Source organism: Psammomys obesus, unplaced genomic scaffold (genome assembly GCF_907164565.1).
Source record: "Psammomys obesus unplaced genomic scaffold, mPsaObe1.curated_primary_1811, whole genome shotgun sequence".
Taxonomy (NCBI): domain Eukaryota; kingdom Metazoa; phylum Chordata; class Mammalia; order Rodentia; family Muridae; genus Psammomys; species Psammomys obesus.
Genome location: NW_026587556.1, coordinates 157,539 through 182,464, shown reverse-complemented (window position 1 = coordinate 182,464; position 24,926 = coordinate 157,539). Strand labels below are relative to the sequence as shown.

Sequence of the window (24,926 nt, the reverse complement as noted above, 5' to 3'; positions counted from 1 at the left end):
GAAGGAAGGAAGGAAGGAAGGAAGGAAGGAAGGAAGGAAGGAAGGAAGGAAGAAAGGTAGGAAGGAAGGAAAAACCCACTCATACAAGTTGTCCTGTGACCTTCATATATGGGTCAAGCATGTGCACTATGCACATGTAAACACACACAAACTAAAATGTCATAATATTTAAAAAAATCATACGTAAGCAGGTTAAAGGATGGCATGCATCTACGATGAGAAATTAAGGCTATACAGGAAATCTTTTAGCTGAAGTTTACCGGGCTATGTGCCCTCACAACTGCTCTCTTAGTAGCCTTCTTGGTGATCAGATCAAATGTGATCTCACAGAGCTTGTTTAAAATAACCCTTACCTAATTTAATCATGGCTCCCAAATGCAAAACAGTAACACACTAGAAATTCAGATAAGACAGAGAAACCAGAAAGTGCTTCCTGCTGAGAAAAAGGTGACCGTTCTCTACTAAGGGTTACAAAGACATCCACACCCCCAGGTTGCGAAGATCTACGGTACAAATGAAGCCTCTGCTCACAGTGCTGCTAAAGGAAGACAGGCGTATGCTAGTTTGGCTGTTGTGTCTCACACTTCTGAAGTTACAAATTTGGTATGTGTAAGATGCTTCCTCTCAACCACGGTTTCGGCATCCACTTAGACATCTCCCAAGGGTGGGGAGGGAAGCTCCTGCTTAAAATCCCACTCTAGTAATCCACACTGAGGCCCCTTTCTGAACAGCCACATAGAGACTGTACTATGCAGAAAAGTGAGCTCCTCCCTGTAACTGTTCAGAACACCTCATTTACGTGTTAAGGAAACACACTATGAGACACCTGGTCATCAGTACTCCTAAAAACTCCACAATCCTTTCTTCATTAGGGCAAAAATGTCAGTTACTATCTAAGGAAATCACTTTAAAGTTTTTTCCAACATTCCTCCTCATATCTTAGTCTTAATCCATTTAATTAACTCTCACGCTTGTGTGCCATTAGATTTAAATGCCTTGTAAAAATAAGCATTTTGGTCTAAGGAGGTGGTTCAATGAGTAAGACTGCTTATTCTGAAAACATGAGGACCTGAGTTCAAATCCCTAGCATTCGTGTATAAAGATAAACATAGTCTGACATAAACTCAGTGGTTGGCTCTTTGACCCCCACCCCCACCCCCACCCCCGGAGAGAGGAGCAGCCTTGATAGGCCACAGAAGAGGACATTGCAGCCAGTCCTGAAGAGACCTGATAAGCTAGGGTCAGATGGAAGGGGAGGAGGACCTCCCCTATCAGTGGACTTAGAGAGGGGCAGGGAGGAGATGAGGGAGGGGGCTACAGCTGGGATACAAAGTAAATAAACAATAATTAATATTAAAAAAAAAGATAAACACAGGTATATGTCTGGAACCCCAGCACTGATGGGAAAAAAAAGAGGGGATCAAAGGAGCTCACCCGCCAACCATCCTACCTGAAATAGTGGGCTTCCAGTTCAGTAAGAGACTGTCTCAAGACAACAGGTGGAACATTTAAGATACCTGAAGTCTCCTTCTAGCTCTTATGCATCCAAGTGCATGGCTTTTCACACTAGTGTGCTTGTTTGAATGTGTACACAAACACAGCAAGCTCACGCGCACACACGCACACTCATGCACCATTTTATGTACTCACTGTAAACTTTTCTTCTCTTTTCTTCCGGTAGCCAAAGGAATTTTTCCTAAGAGAAGAAAGCAAAAGACTATTATTTCTCCCCCCACACTTTGAAAATTGTGTTTTATTTATGTGTTTTATTCACATATTCAAAGCAGCATGCATCAATTCAGGCAGCCTTTAATATTTTTAATCTTTCACGAATAAATGTTGATTCAAAAAATGTCAATTTTAAATGGACAATCAGAGCCTAGGCATCACAGCATATGCCTGAAGTTCTAGTATTACGGTGGCTGAGGCAGGAAGACTGTCAGCCTGTGTCATGTAATAAGACAGTCTTAAACAGGAAAATCCAAATGTTGATAGTAAATCATTAAGTTAGATGTCCAGAAAGATAATGAAAATTAGTTATGGTAACCACTTATCTATTGGCTACTTCGAATTTTGAAGATTTGAATGTCCTTCAGCTGGAAGGACAAGTTATATGCACAACAATCTGACACCAAATTATATAGGCTATTTAAAACAGGAGTCAAAAACTATGATTATCCCTTACTGCAAACACCACATAAGAACCTCTAAACGCTAAGAGGACCCTGAGACCCACACTTGCCTTCCCATCAGCAGCACCCAGCCTCTGGACAGAAAGGCCCTGCAGCACTTCAGTGAGCCACTGCATCAGTATTTATGGAACCCTGGATGGGTCTGCATAGTCCGACAAGCCGCACATGAATCTCAACTTGTAATTTCATTTTTACCTGTTTATCCCTTCTATGATTTCAACTGAACAGACTCCCCAAAGGAGATTCATTATATAAACTTAAATGTTAATTTCTTTATTTATATAAAATTTAAAAAATGGTGTTGTCTAACCTGTTCTTATTAGAATGATAAACTTGAAGAATGCTCTACAAACCCTCAGGCTAGCCTGTATGCTCCAGACCTTTTTGACTCTGGAGTGGAACCAGGATGTCTCTATTAGGAAATGAAGAAAACAGAGCTTGGCTTTCTGCTCAGCTAGCCTAAACCTGATCACAGATAAGGTACTAAAGATGCCATAAAGGTAGGCATGAGCAGTTAACCTGTAAGAATAGGTCCTTGGTCCCACAATGACCAGGCCTCTGGCCATATGGATGAGAGAGGTAACAAGTGCTGGTACAAAGTGGACACTGTGAGCATGGTACAGTTGATGCCTCAAGACACCATGAAGGCTCCAAGCTGGGCTGGCTTCCTTGCAGATGCCTATGCACCAATGCCAATGCCACCTGACAACAAAGTCTCTCTGCCAGCCTATGGCCTCCCAAAAGATACATTACTGCCTTCAGAGCACCTTAATAGCCCACTAAGAACCTACTTGCTGCAGTATGCAGTGACAGGGTGTCTCGGAACATGTTATCAGTGCCCATCCCTTGGCAAGTGATTCCATAGGACTACTGCCCACAGTCCATGGCTTACTGTAACAGAGACACAAGCACCATGGAGTCTGCAGTTGGGATACTTACTGGAAGCTTGCATGTTTTGAATCCCACATGGGCATGCTTCTACTCTGTGAACTAAGAGGGCTTCCACTGACACAAAGTCAAGATTACCACCTGGCATTTGGGGCATTTGGGGTTGGTATGCTCAAGGACATCCTTGAAGATTCTGTGGGAACTTCTTAGTGCTTTAGACCAGCAGAAAAACTTAATGGAAAACAAACCTCAGGGAAAAGCAGTGGAAGGGGACATGACAATTCCATGGAAGATCACGCCTTCAGAAGAAGGATCTAGATTACCCCTCCTGCTTCTGATTATGCCCTCTGGACATGGAACATATGATGCAGAAAGAAGGAAGCTATACTCTAATCCTTGTTCCATCAGACCCTGGTTCAGAAACAACTGAAATCTACACACATACATGGCTCAATATGTGCACGTCCCCTTTGTTAGCTACATATAGTTTTTCTCAAGTTTCACTGAGGGCTGGAGAGATGGCTCAGTGGTTAAGAGCATTGACTGCTCTATCAAAGGAGTTGGGCTCAATTCCCAGCACCCACACGGCAGGTCACAACTGTCTGTAGGCCAATTCCAGTGGAACTGATACCTTCACACTAATGCACATAAAATTAAATAAATTTCTAAAACAAAGTTTCACTGAAGTGTTAAAGTCCTTACTTAGGTCACAGACTAAGTGGAAACAGGACTCCTTTGCTGAGAATACAGTTTGAGTCTCTATTAGTGCAATGCCCATATGTCTGATAAAAGCATATCCCTCTTGCAGTGGCTACCTGGAAATTCAAATACTGTTGGGGGACGAACAGTGACTATATAGAACATACTGGTTAACAAGTCTAGTCTCAGCCCTGCCTTTTTATTTCGCTTTGGGCTGGAATTCTGCAAACACTGTTTTTCCTCTGCCAGGAAGCTTTGTTAAGCTTTCATTAACAAGTGCTAGAAGAACACAGGAATTTACCCTTTAGCTTAAAATCTTTTTTCACTGTGTCTGTCGGACCCAGGAGGTCTATGGTCCAGGCTCCCTTCTCTAAAGATTTGAGCTTTTAAGAAACATCCGCACAGATGCGAGGCTCACAGCCAAACATTGGGTGAAACATAGGGAGTCTTGTGGAAAAGTGGAGGGATGGAAAGAAGGACCTGGAGGTGACAGGAAGAAGACCACAAGAAGACCAACAGAGCCAACTAACCAGAGGGGCTTGCAGAGACTGAAGCACCAACCACAACCACGGATCATGCACAGACTAGACGTAAGCCTCCTACACAGATATAGCAGCTGGACAGCTCAGGCTTCAAGTAGGTGCCCTAGTAAGGGGAGCGGAGGCTGTCTCTGACATGATCAAATATCGGTTGCCTGATTTTTGATCACTTCATCCTGGTGGGGCTGCATTCCCTGGTCACAGGGAAAGGGGATATGCTTAGTCCTGATGCAACTTGATGAGCTAGGGTTGGGACAAAAAGAAAAGGAGGTGGGACCAGAAGGAGAGACAGAAGGGGGCTATGACTGGAATGTAAAGTGAATTAAAAAAAAAAAAAAAAAAAAACCAAACCCAAGAACCTTAGGTTGGCCACCTGATGTCACTAACTCTGTATTATTCAATGCTCCCCCTTCAACTTTTCCATCTCCAATAACCCACTTGGTATAAAAATGGTGGGTGTAGCTTTTTTTAACTTGATGGCTCACAAGCTGGTGTTAGTTCTCGTAAACCATGGTACCTGTGGCCTCATCATCATGGATGCTGGCAACATAAACTGAAAATGGGAGTTGCTGCTTTCAAAGTTGTCTTCAAGTTAAACTCTGAAAATGCACTGAAAGCAAAGAGATAATCTCCTCCTGTCCCACTGCTGACCTTCATGGTTATGGACTTTTACAAGTGGTAGCCCCAGCCAAGCAAGCATTTCTACACTACTATTGCTATGGCATTTACTCACTCTGTGTCTCTGTGACACACTTTTTATTAAATTTAATCATTGCAATATTTCAAACTTTATTGGGGATGCTATGGTAGTCCGAGGTTTGAGTTACTACAATTGTTCTAGGATGTCATTAACTTTCCATGTAAGATGGTAAACTTAATAAGTGAATATATGGTCTGAAATTTTACTGACCAGCTTTCTATGTCCCTATTCTCTGGGATACAACAAGATTGCAATGAATTGTACAATGCCTTCCAAGTGTTTAAGTAAAAAGAAGAATCACATGTCTATCTAAAATCTAGAAATGATTAAGCTGAGTGGAGAAGACAAGTCAGAGCAGAGAGAAGCTGAGCACCTGTCACACCATCAGCCAGTGAATATGTGAGTGACAGGAGAGGCAATTGGCTTTTCTGCTGATGAAGGACATTCCAGTGACCCAGACAGAAAACCAAACCAGCCACAATATTCCAGAAGACCGAATCTGATGGATAGCAAGGTTCCCTCTTTTTAATCCTGTGGGGGTTGAAAGAGGGAAGGAAGCTGTAGATGCTGACAGATGTTGGCCATGACTGGCAGGAAAGAAACACCTCCGTTATACCAGAGCACAGGTGAAGTAGCCAGAAGAACTAGCTACCATCACTCACAAGAGTGGTTCAGTTTCCCATTGAAAGAAGATACAATCTAGGACTTAATAGCTATAGAGAAGGCAATGCCCAGCATTAAAGCTTTAATGGCCCAGCTGACTCTCCACCAGGGACTAATGTAGCTGGAGACTAATACAACATGGTTACTGAATGCTTTAAGCAAGTACTAAAAACATGTTATTCTATGTAAAAAATTTCTTTCAGATTATTATTGTTTGTTGCCAATGCATTGGGTCATCCAAGAGCCCTAATGAAAACATACAAGATTAATAACACATTTATAAAAAATAACACAGCATGCATTCTGCAGTCATGGTTCAAAAAATAATTTCAATTTTTACGTCTTACTCTTTAATAAATACACAATTCACAGGGGCTAAATAAATGGTCAGTCATAAAATGCTTGCTGCCCAAGAATGAAAACCTGAGTCTGAGCCTCAGAAACCACACTTTAAAAAGCCAAGTATTGGGACTGGGGTGGGGGTGGTGCTGTTTGCATACTGTCTGTCATGCTAGCATGAGGGCCTGAGTTTGAATCTCTAGGACACATAAAAGTCAAGTACAATGGCTGCATCTATAACCCCAATATGCGCAAGGAACAGGTAGATCCCTGGAGCTCACTGGCCAGCAAAGTGTACCAAATTGTCAACTCCAGGTTCAGTGACAGACCCTGTTTCAAAAAACAAGGTTGAGAATACAGAAAGATGGGTGGCATTGTCTCTGGCCTCAACACATAAATCACCCAAACATGTATGTTTGTAGACATATAAGAACATTAGAGAAACATCACAGACTCTCAAAAATAAAAATCCAAGTGGGTATGTTTACAATCCTGGTACTGGGGTATTCAGGACAAGGGAAACCCTAAAGTCAAACAGCCTGGCCTAACAAGTGAGCTCCAATTCAATGAAAGATGCCGTCTCCAAAATAAAGAGACATGGGACTTGAATAGCAGGACCCAAAGTTGATAAACATGATACATGTAGCCTGCTTACATCAAAAACAAAGCAGGAAACTACATTCCATAGACAACAGGGATCCCTCTGAAAGGGAAAGTCAACCAAAAACCTTCTGGAAAGGATCTACCATTTCAGGTGCTGCTAAAATACCTATAATGGATGGGAAGAGGTCAAGAGAATTTGGGTTCCAGCGGAGGAAGTGGATTCATAGGGGTGGAAGCAGGATGAGAACTAGATTTAGTGAGCTTCAATAGCTTCCTGACTGTGGCCTCATTCACCCTTGGATGGCTGAGTGGTAATGGATGGATAACAAAAGGCTGAGACTATAACTGGGTGATTAAGCAGTAGCACAGAGCGAGAGTGCTGACATTCTGTGGATAAAATAAATGGTAGCATATGCTTTGGGAAACAAAAGAAAAAAGACAGCAGTGTTGTAATTCCTGGGCATTGTACACCTATCCCAACCTTTAGCACTTCAAAACTCAGCACACTGAAACAAAAACCTGTGTGGCTCACTTTGCTATGACATCTGCTTTATTGTGGTGGTCAAGCCCAAACCTGCTCTATCTTAGAGGTGTGCCTTTGTCCTGTCTCTGCATCAAGAAAGAGGAATCAACAGTTTGAGTTTCAATTTGTCACTAATCATGCTATATATTTATGTATGGAAAACTTAAGACTTTTTTTTTTTTTCCATTTAAAATTTTCAAAGTAGGTTAAAAGAAAAAGCCTAGATATTGCTTAACATTTCTCAGAGGAAAATCAGGATTTTCCTGGATTCATCAACACTGGAAAGGGTGCAAACCCTAAGACCAACCTGTGTCTTTTCTAACTCACCTTTTTAGAGAAAGTTTAAATGGCAGAAGAAAAGACCTGAGGCTACAAGGAAAAGAAAACCAAAGTATAGTAGTCACAATGTAAGGAAAGCACTCTAGGTAATGACAACAAACACCAAGACTCTAAGAACTACTAGCCCAAGAATGGCAATATGTGTCCAACAGGCACTGCTTCATAAGAGCTGCTTTTTGTTTATAAATAAATTTATTAGAAGTGGAATTTAAATCAGCATTTAAATTCCATACCTGGCTACCAAACTCTTATATCTGTCTATTATATACACTGTCAGCTCAATCCCAGCTCATTTTATTTTGGTGGAGTACTATAGGCATTGAACCCAGGACCATGTTTATGCTTAGGCATGCACTCTACAGCTGACCTCCATGCTCAGCCCTCCTCACTACAAGATGTAAAGAGAACAAGGCTGGGAACCTGTGAGACACCCTGGAGGCCATCTGTGAGAGCAGCAACCTAGAGGGCCAGGACTAACTGCTAAGGTGAAGCTGCAGGCAGAAAAAACAGAGGTTAGAAACTGTACAGCTCCTAAATGGCAGCTGTAGTTTTATGAGAGGAAATATCATGCTTTTAAGGAAAAAAAGGAACCTTTCACAGTCTTCTATTTGATTTTTCTGAAATGTATTAGGATTATAAAACATCTAAATTGAAATTTAAAATATTAGTAGTTCATTAAAAGTACAGAAATATCTGCTTGACAAAACATGCGAGTGACTTACCTTCCTCTCCCTAAACCAGGAGAGGATTCAAGACTACTTGGCTCCACACGCCCAGTTCCAATCTCTCTCTTGGCATAAGCTGAAGGGTTTTGTATTCGTGTTCTAGTTTGCCCTGTTTGCCTCGTCTGTGGGCTCCGGACACCATTAATTAATCGATCTGCAGTGAAGTTAAATATTGAAGGACTTTCTAGCAGCCCAGGCCCTCTCTCTGTACTAGGAATCGCATGGCGCAGATGAGACTTACTAGGATTCCTGCAAATGAGATGTTTGTATATGCTGAGTTATAAAGCAATCAAGGAGTATAGAATGAGCATGCTAATGTGGAATATGTATGTCAAGATTTGCTTCCTACTTAAAAAACACATGGTAAAAGTTGCCCCCAAAGCCTTGTCTGAAAAGAATTGTTTCCTTACTACTGGCAGCCAGTTCTGGGGTTCTTTACATAGACTATAGTTTCAGGTAGTCTCATCTCTGATGAGCATTACTCATGGCTACACAAACCTCTCATTACAGATAAACCGGAACAGAACAACATGAAGCTCATGAGCATTGAAAGCACCCTTGGAACTTGCCTGCTTCTAGGAGGATACTGTCTGAGTGATGTCAGAGGAGACGTTGCAGGTTTGAAGGTCGGAGATGTAAACCCATTTATAAATCCAGTACTTGGAAATGGAGTTACCTGGATTCATTAACAAAAAAGGAAGCATGTAAAAACATGAGACATGAGACACTCCAATTGGATTTACACTATTGTATCTTAGGTACACCAGATCATGTCTTCCTCTTACCAAGTGTTTATTACATTTTATGTTAAAAAAAAAAGCAAAACAAAACTGCAGGGTAAGGAAAAAGTCACATTATTATTAAAGGAAATGTATATTGAGCACTCAAGCCATGGCTACTGCTAAGAATTTTCTCCATGTCACCTTAATCCTTATAATAATCAAATGAGAACATCAGGAGGACACACTTTGCCCCATCACATGGAGCCCTGAATACAGGCATAGTGCCTGATGACACGCAATCGCTTAAACTAAGTTACCACTACTAGTACAACTACCTTCAGTCTGGCAAGAAATAGATGATACTTTATTCTGAATAACCTTAACAAAATTCACCAAAGTGCCCAATTTTAGGAACTCTCACATTCTTATTGCTCCTAACCATGCATGTTAACCCCACAGCCTTTGGCAGGGATTTCTTCTCACCCCACCCTTTTTTAGGGGCAACTTTCATGCAAGACTGCTGTAAACAGCATCCTATTTTTAGATTATATTTTTTTCCAAGTAATACTTTAAAGTGATACTGAACATATTATAAACACAATAATATAGGATCACGCCTTTAATCCCAGAACTCAGGAGGCAGAGACAGGCAGATTTCAGAGGCCAGTCTGGTCTGCAGAATGAGTTCCAGAACAACCAGGGCTGCACAGATGAAGAAGAAGAAAATCATAACAGGGCACAATGAAAGATATGAGGTAAATGTACATTTTTAAAAAGTTTACATGGACTATGTTATCCACTTTTTGCTCATATCCCCTCTTATGGGACTGCCCTACCAGGCCAAAGGGAAGAACTCAATCCTCATGTAAATAGATGAGCTGGGGTGTGTCTAGATAGGGGGCTCCCCTATTCTGAGAAAATAGGGAGAGGGAGGATGTGAAAGGGTGGATGGAACTAGGAGGAAAGCAGGGAGAGACCTATGACTGAGATAAAAACTTCAAAAAAAAATTTAAAAGCGTAAGTGCAGGATTTTAAGTACCACTCAACTGCTTTTAAAATCTTGACATATAAAACCCAGCATGGAGGGCTCAATGACCTCTGTATCCTTGGATGCCAAAGGGATGTCGTCCCCCCCCCCCCTACACACTTTTAAAAACTCAGTTTTGCAGGCATGGTGGCACATACTTTTAATCCCAGCACTTGGGAGGTAGAGGCAGGAAGATCTCTAAGCTCAAGGCCAGCCTGATATACAGTGGTCAAACAACTCTTTAAAAAAAGAAAGAAAGAAAGAATTGTTGGGACTCAGAAGGCAGAGGCAGGCAGATCTCAATGAGTTTGAGGTCAGCCTGGTGTGTGTGCGTTTGTGTGTATAGACAGAGAGACAGAGGAGAGAGAGAGAGAGAGAGAGAGAGAGAGAGAGAGAGAGTGAGTTAGTTTCAGGACAGAGAAACCTTATCTTAAAAATACAATAACAAAGAGATGTGCCATTGAGATGGCTCAGGCAATAAAGGTACTTGCTGTACAAGCCTGGTGACCTGAGTTCAATCCCTGGAACCCACATAAAGATGGAAACAGAGAGCCAACTTTACACTCTTGCTGTGGCACCTGGGCACAAAATAATCACAGTAACAACAATAATAATCACAAGACAGAAGGGTGAGTGAGATCACTAACTTTCTGGCCTCAATGGCATGCAGTTTCAAATATTTTCCACATAAATGACGTACATGACATCACTTCCAAGGCCCTTAGCTGCCTGGGGCCTTCCAGTTTCCACCCTAAATTTTCACTACACTGAAAAAAATACAGGTTCCCAAACAAAACAAAATTTTTAAGACCAAAACGTTGGTTGAAAAAGGTAAAAGGAAAAGGGTGAGAGGACCCAAGCAATTTTCTTTCATGCTAAATGGAAACCAGAAACTCAAACTTAAAATAGCTATTAGAGCTAGCATACCATTCCTTAACTAAAATATTAAAGCGGCAAAAGGAGAACACTTAACACTTGTCAAGGAGGCTCCACTACTTGGCAAACTCCACTGTCTATAAAAATTGCACTGCTTAAAACAATCTTTCCCAGTTACACAACAGACAGGGGACTAAGACCAAGAATATTTGAAGAAATCTAAAATTAAACACCAAACTCTGAATCATCCACCTAATAAATGGGCTAAAGAAATGGACACTCAGTTTTCAAAGGAAACACAGATGGCCAGTATATACTTGAAAAGCATTCAGCAGCCCCAGCCACCAGGGAAATGCAAAAACTGAGATTTTTCTCTTACCCTGGGCAGAAAGGCCATCACCAAGATACGAGAAAAACAAATGCTGGTGAGGGCAGGAAGAAAGAGAAACCCTAATTAGCTGTTAGTGGGAATATGGACATTACAGCCAGTTTACATTATAGAAACCAGTCTGGAGGTTTCTCAAAAAACTAAAAATAGAACTACCACATGACCCAGCTCTATAGCTCTTGGCTGTTACACATCCATGCTCACTGCTGCTTTATTCATAATAGCCAGGAAATGGAACTATCCTATTAAGTGAAGCAAACCACACTTACAAAAATAAATATTGTGAGTGTTTTTTTTGTTGTTGTTTGTTTGTTTAGTATTTGGAACCTAGACATGGGGGTAGTAGGCAGACACAGGAAAAGACCATGAAACTAGAAGGAAGATCCTAGAGGGGAGGAAGGACTTTAAGAGAAAAGGAGATGTAACACACTAACATGAAGTGGGTGAGACTTACTGACAGAAGGAAGGGAGGCAGCCAGAAGGGAAGGGGGGAAGGCAGGGGAGAAGAGAATCAAGGAGAACAAGGGATAATAATACACATGCAATCATAAATCCCATTACACTTGTTGGCTAACTTAAAAATTAAGAAGAAAAATACAACACAGAAGAGCTACTAGTTCAGACCTAAGTTTTGGGGAGTTTAACTCTGGTAAGACCAGACTGTGATAGTAGGGCATACCTTTAATCCCTTTAATCCCTTTAATCCCAGAAGAGGCAAATGGATCTCTTGAGTTTGAGGCAAGCCTGGTCTACAGAGTTCTAGGATAGCTAGGGCTACACAGAGAAATACTGTCTCAAAACAAACAAACAAACAAAACTTTAAGACCAAAACATTAGTTTAAACTCATAATTTTACATAATATACATCTCAGAAAAGGGCCTAGAAGGAAGGACCTGGATATAAAACTACAGGAGAGGCATCTAGACAAGGAGTGTGACAAGGGATGACAGAGTAACCCACAGCAGGAAGAATGCAGCAAGACAAGCCTGAGCTGCATGTGAGGAAGAACACTCGCAGGAAAAGGTTAATAGCCATAGTTCCTCCACAGACCTCTTCTGCTGCCTCTGGGAAAGGGAACTTCACAGCCAAGGGTCTCTGCACTATTTTTAAAAGCATATTTTCTTCCCAATAGAACTCACTCAAAAGAGACAGGCGTTATCTTTTCTTTCATCTCCTACCAGTCTCTATTATTTGTACAATGTAAAGGGCTTCACTGTGCAGTCTCATCCATGTACACAATGTACTCAATCATATGCACCTTGCCTGCCTTCCCATGCTGGTTCCTCCCTCCAAACTAGAATTTCTTCTATTTCCACGTCTTTAAAAAAAGATTTTATATCCCACATGAGTAAGAAAAAACATGTAGCACTTATCTGAGTCTAGCATTATTTTCCTTAATGTGATGATCTATTTTCCTGCAAATAATGTGATTCTGTTCTTCTTTATGGTTAAATGTGTCTCCACTGTATGTACCTATCTCTTGGATAGGCACCTAAAGGGATTACCAGACTCAACCACTGTATACAATGCCACAACAAAGATGAACGTGCAACTATCTCTGTCTGTGGATTTCTATTCCATGGATGTGTGTCACGGATGGTCTAAATGGATTCTGTGACAGTTCACCTTTTATTTTTTATAGGATCTCCATACTGATTTCCATAGTGGCTGAGCTAATTTACATTCCCAGCAACAGTATAGAAGGAATCCTTTCCCTTGCATCCTCACCAGTACTGTCAGCATACCATTCATCTCCTTGATGATAGATGGAATCTCTGTGGGTTTTTTTGTTTTTGTTTTTTTCTTTTTGAGACAGAGTTTCTCTCTGTAGCCTTGGCTATCCTGGGCTCGCTTTGTACACCAAGCTGGTCTTGAACTTGGAGATCCCACTGCCTCTGCCTGAGTGCTGGGATTACAGGTGTGGGCCACCATACCTGGCTTCAGTGTAGTTTTCAATTTCATTCAATTTACGGCTAAGAAAGTTGAGCAACTTTTCATTTATAACTTCATTTATATAAGTTAATCATGTGCATTTCTTCTTAAATTTTTTTTTATCATTGCGTGAGAGATATGATTTATATGTGGAGGTATATAAGCCACAGTACACATATGAAGGTCATAAGAGATCTTCGCAAAGTCAGTTATCTCCTTTGAGGCTCAAATTTGTGCTACCAGTTTGTTCAAGCGCTGAGACAGGTCACTGGCCCGTTGGCTCTACTTTTAGAGCTGCCTGTTTGACTTCCATTTACTTATTTGTCCTTTTGATATGTAGACATTTTAGTTCTTTATGTATTTGGATATTATGCCTTTGTTGGGTGGCTATGGTAAAGGTTCTCTCCTAGTACAGGCTGTCTCTATTATGGGAACTGCTACTTTGTTGTGCAGAAACTCTTAAACAGAACAAAACCCTGTCTGTCCACTGTTGTATTGTGTCCTGAGCCACTGGGGTCCTCCTATTTAGATAGTCTTTACCTATGTCTCCATGTATTTTCCTCTGGCCATTTCAAAGTTTGGAGATAATTTTGATTGTTAGATACTGGTATATCAAACATTTTTTTACTGCACTGGTTGTAGAACTGGAAGGAGGGAGTGTTATAGGCCTGTTTGAAAATCTCCTGTAACTCCTTCCTGACTCTGCCTGTCCTGTACCTTAAAAAAAAAAAAAAAAAAAAAAAAAAAAAAAAAGAATGTCTCTCATTCCTTAACACAAACATTCTAGATTACTTCCTACAAGATTCAGGTCAAAGTCCATGTATCTACGGATTCTCATAAGAGCAATTTAACACTGTGCCCAGCCACCTGCTCAACACAGAATAAAAGTTGGTCTGCAGGAATGTGGGTGATTTTGTACATGCAATCTATCCTCAGCTTCCTTTCTTTGAACCTTCCATTAAGTTCACATGAAGCATGAAAACCCAATTAAGGAACATACAATGGCTCATCAATCCTTGCCATAAATTTAATGCTACTTTCTATTTTTATCGATTTTTGCAGTATCAGCTCCTAGACATACTCCTTTCCTCACAGACATTTATCTTCATATTTCAGTATTTTCAAGTATGAACAGATTTGTCTCAATTTCCCTCTTTTCCACACCTGCCCTGCTTGTCTCCCAGTGAGGACTGCCTCTACATGACAGGTGGCCGGCACCCAGACACCGGATCCTGAGCACCCTCCACTTGTTCTCCGATCTGATCCATAGCCACATCCTGGACATAGACTTCCAGAGTTTAAGAACTTCATTTCTGCTTTCTGACCATCGCCGTCTATGCATCCTACTCTTTTACTATTTATTACTTCTAAATCAGCATCAGCATGTGATGCAAACCTAGATATGAACTCACCCTCCCTTTGTAACATGGACCTCACTTTCAAGAAACTTACCACACAAGGCTGATTTTATGTCCTACCTTACCACATCAATGACCCCAAACCAGAACCCATGTTTCCTAGCATCAATAGCATCAAGCTAGAAAAACATGACTATACTGACTACAAACTTACAAATTCCAACCATAGAACTTAACAATGGCCAAAAAAAAAAAATTAATGTTATCCAACCCTAAGGTGGGTGTGAGAACTAAAACAGTTTTGTCAGACAGACAGCATATGCCCTGCTTTCCTGTTAGGAATCAATGAAACACCTCTTCCTCTATGACAGAACTCCTCATGTCCTGTCCCTCTGTTCAGGACACCAGTTAGAGCCTTTACTGTATCGTGTCTCATAGGAAGGAAATGCCAGGAGGGAGGGGCCAAGGAGTTTTGTTGCACAGAACTCTATTGTCTAATTAAATTTAAAATCCACATGATAACCCTGAAGGCTGGATACTAGGCAACCTAAAGGCACATGGTTCTCTTTTTAGAGCAGGATTTACACTTGCAAAGTGTCTAGTACAATTATCTTACAATGTAAATCTGTTACATAAATTTATAAAAGAAAGAAAAAGGCTTACCAAGGGTGGATCGAGATAACTATGTGTTGTCGACCATGTCTGGGGGGTGATCAGGCTGTACAGAGGGAACTGCTGTTGGGGACTGTACACTGGAGGTAAATAAAACGATGTAGCATAACGCTGCTGCGTGTAAAGGTTCATGTCCAGAGGTCTAAATCCATTCTTTGGCAAAAATGTGTTTATCGCTATTGCCTTTGCTTTTATACGTGCCTGTTTGGAGACATTTGAGTTCCAGTTAAAACATTTAAGAACACTGATCAGATAATAAAGAAGCTATAAGCAATGGCCTTGCTTACCTTAATTGGCTTTCCTTGAAAAGTTCTGACTTCTTCTCGAAGGTATTTGTAAGCCTATGGGTAAATCATCCAAAACACCATTTTGTTAACCTTGTAAGTGTAAACTCTTACAGCTACAATAATATGTATGGCTGAATATAGCACACAGGATTTAAGAGTGATTTCTGATCCTCATCACAGATCTCTAAAATATCCTTGTTATAGTACCTGTATCCCCAACAATTATATAATTTTATAAGTATTATAAAATTTTATAAGTATTAATAAATACTATACGAGCATCACCAAACCACAAGCTAAAAGTCTCAATTTAGAAGCAAAAAGGATTATCACCTCCTTCCCATTAATCCCAATTTGAAACTGGGATTGTATAATGTAGGAAAGGAAGTACTTAAAAGGAAAGAAAAGGAGACTAATATATTTACCTCATTATTGCTTTTGTAGGAACATGATCATCTGCTCAGTAAGTCTATCAAGCCCCACTTCACCCAGAGGCTCCTCAGTTTCACCTATGCTCACTTGTTTGGCTCCCCAGGCAGGCCAAGGCCACACAGCGTAGTGCCTCTACCCTTCTGGGATTTTAGATTTCTATGTGTGTGTTTCTGACCCTCTGTACTGCTTAACATTTCATAATTATTGGTATGTTTCCCCTAAATCAGACACCTCCTCTAAGAGTACAAAACTTCTCAATACTTTTGAAAGCTCTTTGCCTCACAGGTCAGGGTTAGGTTCAACCTTCACTTTGCAAACAAAGTTTTCCTCTTCCCAGATATGAGACCAGATCTGATTTTCCGAGACTGCTTACTTACAATACACTTAAGTAATGTGGCATGTTTTTAGTAGTGATATAAAAACATACCCGTGGGTTCCTAGAACTCAGTTTTCCCTGCACTTAATACAATATTGTTATAATAACCTCAATGTCCTAACTTCTGCTATGCACTGATGGCACACATGGGTAATCTACAGACTTCGCAGGCTGGGAAAGGAATGCACTTACCTGCTGTGCATCAGCTTCTGTTTCAAAGGTAATAAACCAATTATCATTATAGGCAAATTCACAGTTTATAAATTTTGGTAAATTATCTCCTTTAAATAGTGCTTCTACTTCCTATAGGAAACAGAGAAGTTAGAAATTAGTCCTCACTTATGCTACTTTTTGTCCTCATCAAATTAGAAGGAAAGCTGATCCTCTCATGCTATGATGCAGCTATAACCCTCTTTCAGAAACACTGCAGGGAGTACACACAGGATCATATGCCATAGAGAAGAAGTAATTTCTGAGAGCTTTCCCTACTCATAAGGAACTGGGATTTAATATGAACAGTAGTGGCTGGGATGTAGCTCACTTGGAAGCAAGTCCTGCCTAGCACATAAGAAGCCCTAGGTTTGATCCCCAATACCATATAAACTGAGCACTGTGGGACATGTCTGTTTCTCCAGCACTCAAGGTAGAAGGAAAACAATCAACTTAAGGTCATCCTCAGCTACACAGGGTTCAGGGCCAGTCTGGGTACATGCATCTTTAACAGAAGAAAATAAGGACAGGAGGGAGACAGACAGGCTGGAGGAGAAGGGAAGCAGAAGGAAGAAGTAGGGTTTTGGGGTCAAGGGATGGGCAGGTCTCCAGACTTTTGTCAGAGTTCTCTCCACAGAGAACAGAGAGCAATAAACAAGACGGCACCCTGTGTGAAGGCCACTCTGAACCACTTCACACATATGCAGAAACCAAATAGTGTAAAGTCATTTTTTGCCAATTTCTTTTGGAGCTGGTCATCTTACTGTTGGCTCAGAATAACCTTGAACTCCTGGGTTCAGACCCTTCCTGCCTTAGTCTTAAGTAGTTGGGCATACATGTATACACACCAAGGAGCTTAGCTGCATTTCAGAATATTTATTAGTTTGAAACTACTCAGTACCTAGTGAAGTAATGATTATATAAAGAAATAGAAAAGGATGGCCTGTAATAAGAAAGTCAATCAGATTACCCTTAAAATAATGTAAACAACAACACTAGAATAGAAACTGGATGTCCATTTCAGAGAATGATGAACAGAGAAAAGAAATGATAAACTTCTAAGCTTTGCCAGAAGGCAACCTATAATCAAACTGCTTAAACCAATGAGACAAATTTTCCAAGAACAAGAGAAAAAGACAAATAATATAGAGGAACAAAAAAAAACAAAAACAAAAAAAAAAAAACAAAACAACAACAACAACAAAAAACTGGCAGAGCAGATTTTTTTCCCCCAGCAAAAAAACAATGCAGACTAGCTGAGAACAATGTGTTGCATGTCTAAAGGTGGGACAAGGCTGAATCTAGCCTTTCTGATGACTTATTAAAGTTTTTTTTGGGGGGTTGGTTGGTTTTTGTTTTTGTTTTTTTTTTTTGGGGGGGGGATGGTAAAGTGTCAGGAAAATGTCAAGTACCACAAATGGAGGAACCACTTACTTCCACAGGAGTAGATTCAGATATTTCACGCAATATCACTATGCACCGGTTTTGATTTGGCCTTACTTTCTCTCCCTTCTCATCCACTTGGACTAAAGGTAAAGCTGTGAAGAGAAAAAAAATAAATGGTAAAACACACATTACATGATACTCCAACAGAATGTGAACAATCATTATCAAACACTGGAGAAACTTGTATACATGGTAAATTAATAAAATGTTCAAACCCAACACAAACTACCAAACAATTTAATAAACCCATCTTGTTTTTCAATTTTTCAAAATAAAGGGATATGCAATTTTAAAAGGTCCTGAAAGAGCTATCAAATATATACACAATGAGGTGACAGTTGTTGATCAAATAGACCAAAGAGATCAAATACTAGAAGCACTTGGCACAGGGTCAATGGTTTTCTCCTTTCCACAGTGAAAACTGACAACTTTTGCCAGCGGTATTGGGGTGTGATACCTAAGAATAATCCAATTGATTTAGTGTAGTAAAGTATAGACAAATCTTGATCTTTTAAACTAAATCCGATGGAACCAAACCCAACTATACTTACCCCCCAAGTCTGTATTCTAGATAGTAAACTGGAAATACTGGAAAGTAAACTACAGTCTTGGGAAATGTTATATAATGCTTCAAAGATATACTGATAATCATGCCTGCCAGTTCTTTAGCTTTTGGTATAGGGATAGAAAAATGAGAAATCTTATTTGTGACTAGAAAATACAATTATAAGACTGGCAAAATGGTTCAGTCAGGTAAAGGTGATAGCTCCTCAAGCCCATGACTCGATTTCAATCCTGAAAACTCACAGAAAATAAAAAAAAATTCAAATTCCACAAGTTGCCATGACCTCCGTGTACACACATTGTGGCACATAACACCTACACAGTATCACACACTCACACACACAAATAAAAAAATAAGCCTTTTAAGTCCAATTAAGTTCTAAACGAAAATGTCAATCTTTTCATATTACTACTAAGTGCAATGCACACAAGAAAAATTTCAAAATGACTGTCTAATCAATGAACAGGGACAGGACAACATAGACACACATCTACAAAAAAGGCTGACTGGTAGAAGAAATAAGACTTTAATTCAGACACAGCAATGTCTGATGATTCAAACGTCTGTAAACAATATGGATGTGCTAGCATGTGTGGAATACAGCACACCACATTCTTTGTGAAAAAGCCACTATATAACTGGACCATATACACATCAGTCTCAAGGGAGGGAAAAGGGACTATTACTCACCTGAAATTTGTAGCTTGAGTACAAAAAGTGAATTTTTATAATAAAAATCTGATTTAAAAGGAAATTAAAACATCACAGCATAGTATGTATAGAAAGCATCACAAGGCCAGCAAAGCTCTAGGAAGAGCAGAGGTACCCTTAACCTTATTGTTGTGATGTTTTCCCCATGCACCTATGTGTCAAAACAAACTGGCTAAAACCTTTAAATACACCATTTTATGTCACTTACATCTAAAGTAAAGTAATGTTCTTTCTTTTAAGAAAATAAACTAGAAAAGGTGCTGAAGTCCCCAAAACCAAGGAGAATACAAATAAAACACAATTTCGATCCAAAAGGTAACACTTTAAGAGACTTGTATCTCCTGAAGTGCCTGCGGGATTACTATGTAGTGTTTAAACATTTACTGTATGTGACAGATTTCTGAGAAACAACTTCATTCCCAATATCCCTCTATGGAAGAAGTACAACAATATTTCATCAAAGCTTAAGCAACAAGTTGGAAACTCTTAGTACTACAGAAATATATTTTACTTAATAAAGTTATTACTTATTTTGGTTTTTATTAATTTAGCAGCTGTCTTTAAAAATCTCTAATGAAAAGTTTCATTTTTTCTTTCAATTAGTCTATAATCTTTTTACTTTCACCATAGGTTCAATCTATGCTCCTGTTATAGAGTGGTGGTCAGAAAGAAAAGGAGGTCAGAGAATATCTAACTTATCCACAAGTCCTATCTGATGGCTGTCAGTGTAAAGGTTAGTGACACAACAGTGTGAAGACAACAATCTCGCTGTAAATCATCATCTACTTACATCTTAGCACTTCAACAATCAAATCCACATCAGTACTGAGTTTCTTGATATGGTCAAGATTAGCTACCGTTGTAATTGGCACATACTGATCGCTATCCATCTGTGATATAAGATACATGTCGCTAGCAAGATTCTCTCTGTTGAAAGAAAGCAAATTCTTTTAGCTGATATTTCTTTAAAAAAAGAAGTTTCACCTGTAATAATACCAAGTTTCTAAGAGGCACAAGTGTGGTGTGAGACAGCTTTGGAATGAGAACTGAGTCTAAAGTCCATCTGATATTTGTTCAACGAATACAATCAAAATTAGCACCAGTGGATTAATTCTTTTAAAATGCAGTTGCAGGTGGCTATGATGACACATGCCTTTAATCTCAGCTCTTGGTAAGCAAAGTAGGTGGATAACTGAGTTGGATATCTGCCTGGTTTACAGAGCAAGTTCCAGGCCAGAGAAACCTTGTGTTTTTTTTTTTTTTTTTGTTGTTTTTGTTTTTTTAAAGGGTGCAATTATAGCTCATCTTTTTGAAAAGTTTATTAAAAATGTACACAATTTTTTACAAGAAGGAAATCCAGAAAAATGAGTAAAAAAGCCAGAAAAATACAAAAAAATTGGGGTAGGAGTCACTACCCCAATACACCATAAAGTCTGGACACATGGACTGCAGGTTCTGTTAACAAGAAGGAAACAGGATCAGCACCTTCAGCCAGGGCAGAAGAAAAACTATACAACCAGCAATCAGGACAAGATGCACTACTTCCTGGCATCTGGGCCAAAGAAAATGTTTCTGGTGAATTCTCACGGGGGGGGGGGGGGGGGGGGGGGAACCATATGTAATAAAACACACAAAATCTCAAAACACCACAAAACTAAAATACAGCAACCGTTGGCACAGGCCCTCTTACAGCGTCACTGACAGTATCTCCTGGTGAAGGCCAGTCAGTGTTCAAAGAGATTGGCTCACCTGAGAAGAGGACTGCTTATCTATCCCTTATCTCAGATGGTGATACTTACAGGTATGAGAGGGCTGCACCAAGGTTTGTGAATGGCAGGGAGCAGGACTTTGCAACTCTGGCACAAGTATCTTATTTTTAGACTTATCATTTGCTAAAACTCAGTACTGTACTAAGTTGTGATGACAGGAAGAAAGGAGGCTCAGACATTGTTCTTTTATCCTAAATATAGACTCTCTTGTCTTTGTGGGACCTTCAGACAGTGGTGTCCTTGGAGCTACAGGGAACTTCATTTGTGGCCATTACCTATCTTCACACTCAAACCCATTCACATGCCTACTTTCTTCACTAACTTAAAAGTTCTACACTTTTCAACAAAATGTCATTTTAAGGAAAACTAATTCAAACATCTACGTAAATATGAACACCATATACATAAAACAGCCCACTAAAGCAGTGCTTTGGCCATTTATGGGAAGGTCCGGATCATGGCATGTTGTGCATGTGCAGGAACCTCAGTAAAACAACAGGCCAGACAATCATCACCAAGATGGATCTGAGGCAAACTCTGGGATCCCTGGCCTGACTATTACCAACAGTTGTATAGCGCACTTCTGATGAACAGACAGGCATGTATGCAATTAGTTATTTATAAACATACTACTAGGAACAAAATCACATTTGTAGTCAATAGCTAATGTCTAATACAAAAGATACTAATCATTAGAAAAATCACTAATAGACTTACCTAGATAAGCAGAATTCCAATGTTTTTTTAAGTACTTCCCGAGGGTCTTCCTGGCTTTCTGGTTGAGACTCATTTCCTCCTATATAAAAGTAATAAATAACTCAGGAAAAAAAAATGGCTTAAAATGGCTTAAAACTTACCAAGCAGGTAATTCAGTACAGCATTTCAGTGTTTTCGCCTGCATATACACACAATAATATGAAAAGTGCTATTATATACTTGCCAGAAAAAAAAATAAGAGATGAAAAAGAAAAACAAATTACTTCCCATAAAAAACCAAAACAAACAAACAAACAAACAAACAAAAAACAGGTGAGAAAACAATGATTAAATTACATTAAGGAAGCCAAGTGTGGTGACACAGGTCTTTAATCCCAGCATTCTGGGAGGCAGAGGTAGGCAGATTGCTTGAGTTTGAGGCCAACCTGGTCTACAAAGGGAGGCCAGGACAGCCAAGGCTACACAGAGAAACCCTGTCTTGAAAAACAAACATTTTCTTTAAAAACCAAGAAAAAAAAACAAAACAAAACAAAACCAAAAACCCCAACCAATCAAACAAAACAAACAAACAAACAAACAAAACCAAGAACACTGACTCTAACAGTAAAATAAAAGTATTAAAAATTTAAGAAGCAGAACAAAGAAAAGATAAATACAGGCAGAACCAAACCACTCCAAAAAGAAACATACAAATCAGTCTTAGGACACAAAAGCTCTTTCTACGTCCAGAGGAATATGGTCACACACAGCAGCAGGTGAGGCAATGGGCTGTAGCAGAGTGAAGTCCAGGTTAGGCTGAAAGCTCCTGCCACCCTGCGCACTCAGGGCACCTTCGTATTTAATGTCACTGATTTGAAAAGTATTGGAGCACTACAGAGTGTTCACATATAAGTCAGCCAGGTGAAAGCAAAGATATTTGTATTCTAAAAGTCAAGGTTAAAGACTAAAAAAAAGAAGGATAAGGTGGGGAATTTAGAACAGACTTAGAGCAGACAGTACACAATAGTGTTATACTGAGCTTTCACAAAATCCATCTCCACAAGCAAAAAGAAATTAAACTGCTAAAATAACCAAGGAACAAAACACACAAGACTGTGAAACTTGAAAGGGAAAACAAGACCTGTCAATCCCTGACCTGGAGACTTTCCCTGGTTATCTCATTTAAACTCATATTCCATTCTCCATGTTGAAGAGACATTTACTTGTTAGGAACTGTGAATTCAGCCTAAATGAGGCAAGGCCCCTTGCTCTCAGGAGGCCAACATTCCATTGAAAGAGGCTGACAATGGACAGCTAAAGAAACCATTGCCAGCATAATGAGACTGAAGTGATCCAGAGGAAAATAGCCTGGGCAAGGGGCCAGAGTAGCATGGTGCTGCCCCACATGGAAGTGCATCTGAACTGAAGTGGAAAGAGAGTGTGCACAAGGAAAGTGGAAGTTAAGTTCTAGGCAGAGGCCATGAGGCAGAACCGACAGACAGTAAGGAGACTGGTGTAACCCACGGAGTGAAGGAACTTAGTAAAAAAGAAAGTTGCAGAATGAAGCATGTATGAATCAGATCAAGGTTGTTCAAATTTTAATTTGAATGTGACTAGGAACCAATTTTGGGGTGACATCTTGGAAAGATCACCATGGTTTCATGGTGCAGAAAGACTGTGAAGTCAGAGTAGTATAATCAAGAGGCTAACACAATCACTGAGGGCAGACCACCACTCAGGACTCAAAGCATAGGGTTACTAAGGCCAAGTGAAGAAGACAAAAGACCTCCCATGTAGCCCAGGGGTATGACAACCCTCTGCTCTGAAGCAACAGGAGAGCCAGTGGCCACAGAGCTGCATCTGTTGTCCTGTAAAGACTATCATGGAAATGTAAAGTAGATGAAGGTTGGGAGTGAGAGAAGAAAATTATTTAGTGGGGTGAAGGAATCACTAACATAGGGAGTTGGGGAGATAGCTGAGTTGGTATGTGTTTGTTGTGCAGGCATATGAGGTCTTGAGTTCAATATCTTGCTCATGTAACCAACCTGAGTATGATGTTACATACTTATAATCCCAACTCTGGCTGGGAGTGAGAGTGGGGCAGAGACAGGTAGATCCTTGGTGCTTGCTAGCCAACTACTCAATCCCAATCAGTGAGTCCCAGATCCGACTGAGAACAGGAATACTTCCAGATATTTTGAAAAACAGGGTGAGATATAGCTCTTGGGCAGAGTGTTGCAGAGAAGAAGCCTGAGGTTCAATCACCAGTACCACAGGGAAGGGGCGGAAAGGAAAAAAAAAACCTCCCACCAGCACCCTTCCTCCCCAAATTAAATAGTCCTGGCTAGAACAACGTCTTTAAAGAGCTAATAAATGCAATTATCAAACTGTAAAGACAACTAACTGTCCTAAACAGGTTCAGGCGGGACTGGTCAGGAGGCCAGGACAGAGGGGCAGCTAGCACAAAACACTGTTCTGAAGGACCTAGATGGAGGGACATGGGTGTGTTGAAGAAACTGATTTAGCAGTGTAGGAGACTGCTAGATATGACCATGCAGATAGTCAGATGGTGCAGCAAGGAAGCCAAGATCGTGACATGGGAAGAAAGGAGTGCTCACATGAGGACAGGTTCTTGGACCAAGGGACATCAAGAGCCTACAGATAATGTACTACCAACAAAATATAGATACAGGTCTAAGGTTATTTTCTTTTAAAAAAAATAACAGTACCATAAAAAATAAATAAAACTATTTCCTAGGCATCTATAAGCCAATCCTCCTCCTAACTACAGAACTATTAAGAAATCAATAGCACTTCAGCAGGCTGTCAAGGTCAACAACCACAATGTTAAGTTTTTTTGGCTGTCAACAAGTGTGTTTACCCTTGTCACATGATGAAAATGGCGTTTATCTTTGTGGTCTTCTCCCTACTTCATAATATAAGCATGGTGGTAGAAAAACATCAGAAGACTTCCAAGGAGAAGAGTACCACAGAACACATGGCTGCTCCTCCTCAAAACTTAAGATTATCAAAAACAAAGAAAGTCTAAGAACTGTTAAGGAAGAGCATGATGACTAACTGTAATGTGTTCCAGGCAGGATCCTGCACAGGAAAAAGACATTAGGTGAAATGTACCAGTCAGTGCTCATTCAGGTTTGTGGTAAATACATCACTGTACAGTGAGAACAGAAAAGGCTGGATGTGGGGTGTGGTTCCTTGGGAGGGCAAACCGCTGTCAGGGAGGACAT

At 40.1% G+C, this 24,926-nt stretch overlaps 1 protein-coding gene across 5 annotated transcripts in view; it reads right to left on the bottom strand.

Moving 5' to 3' along the window:
* Larp4b (La ribonucleoprotein 4B) overlaps positions 1-24,926 on the bottom strand; it is an 81,929-nt gene that overhangs the window by 8,277 nt on the left and 48,726 nt on the right. For 3 of the 5 annotated variants that reach the window (XM_055603925.1, XM_055603927.1, XM_055603926.1), the window contains exons 6-14: positions 21,700-21,778; positions 20,004-20,140; positions 17,926-18,029; positions 16,474-16,584; positions 15,474-15,527; positions 15,178-15,387; positions 8,780-8,886; positions 8,208-8,459; positions 1,651-1,696 (exon numbers count right to left, since the gene is read on the bottom strand). In XM_055603925.1, the coding sequence (XP_055459900.1) occupies positions 1,651-1,696; positions 8,208-8,459; positions 8,780-8,886; positions 15,178-15,387; positions 15,474-15,527; positions 16,474-16,584; positions 17,926-18,029; positions 20,004-20,140; positions 21,700-21,778 (1,100 nt within the window). The remainder of the gene's footprint in view (positions 1-1,650; positions 1,697-8,207; positions 8,460-8,779; positions 8,887-15,177; positions 15,388-15,473; positions 15,528-16,473; positions 16,585-17,925; positions 18,030-20,003; positions 20,141-21,699; positions 21,779-24,926) is intronic. The other 2 variants (XM_055603928.1, XM_055603929.1) reach the window with 1 other exon arrangement.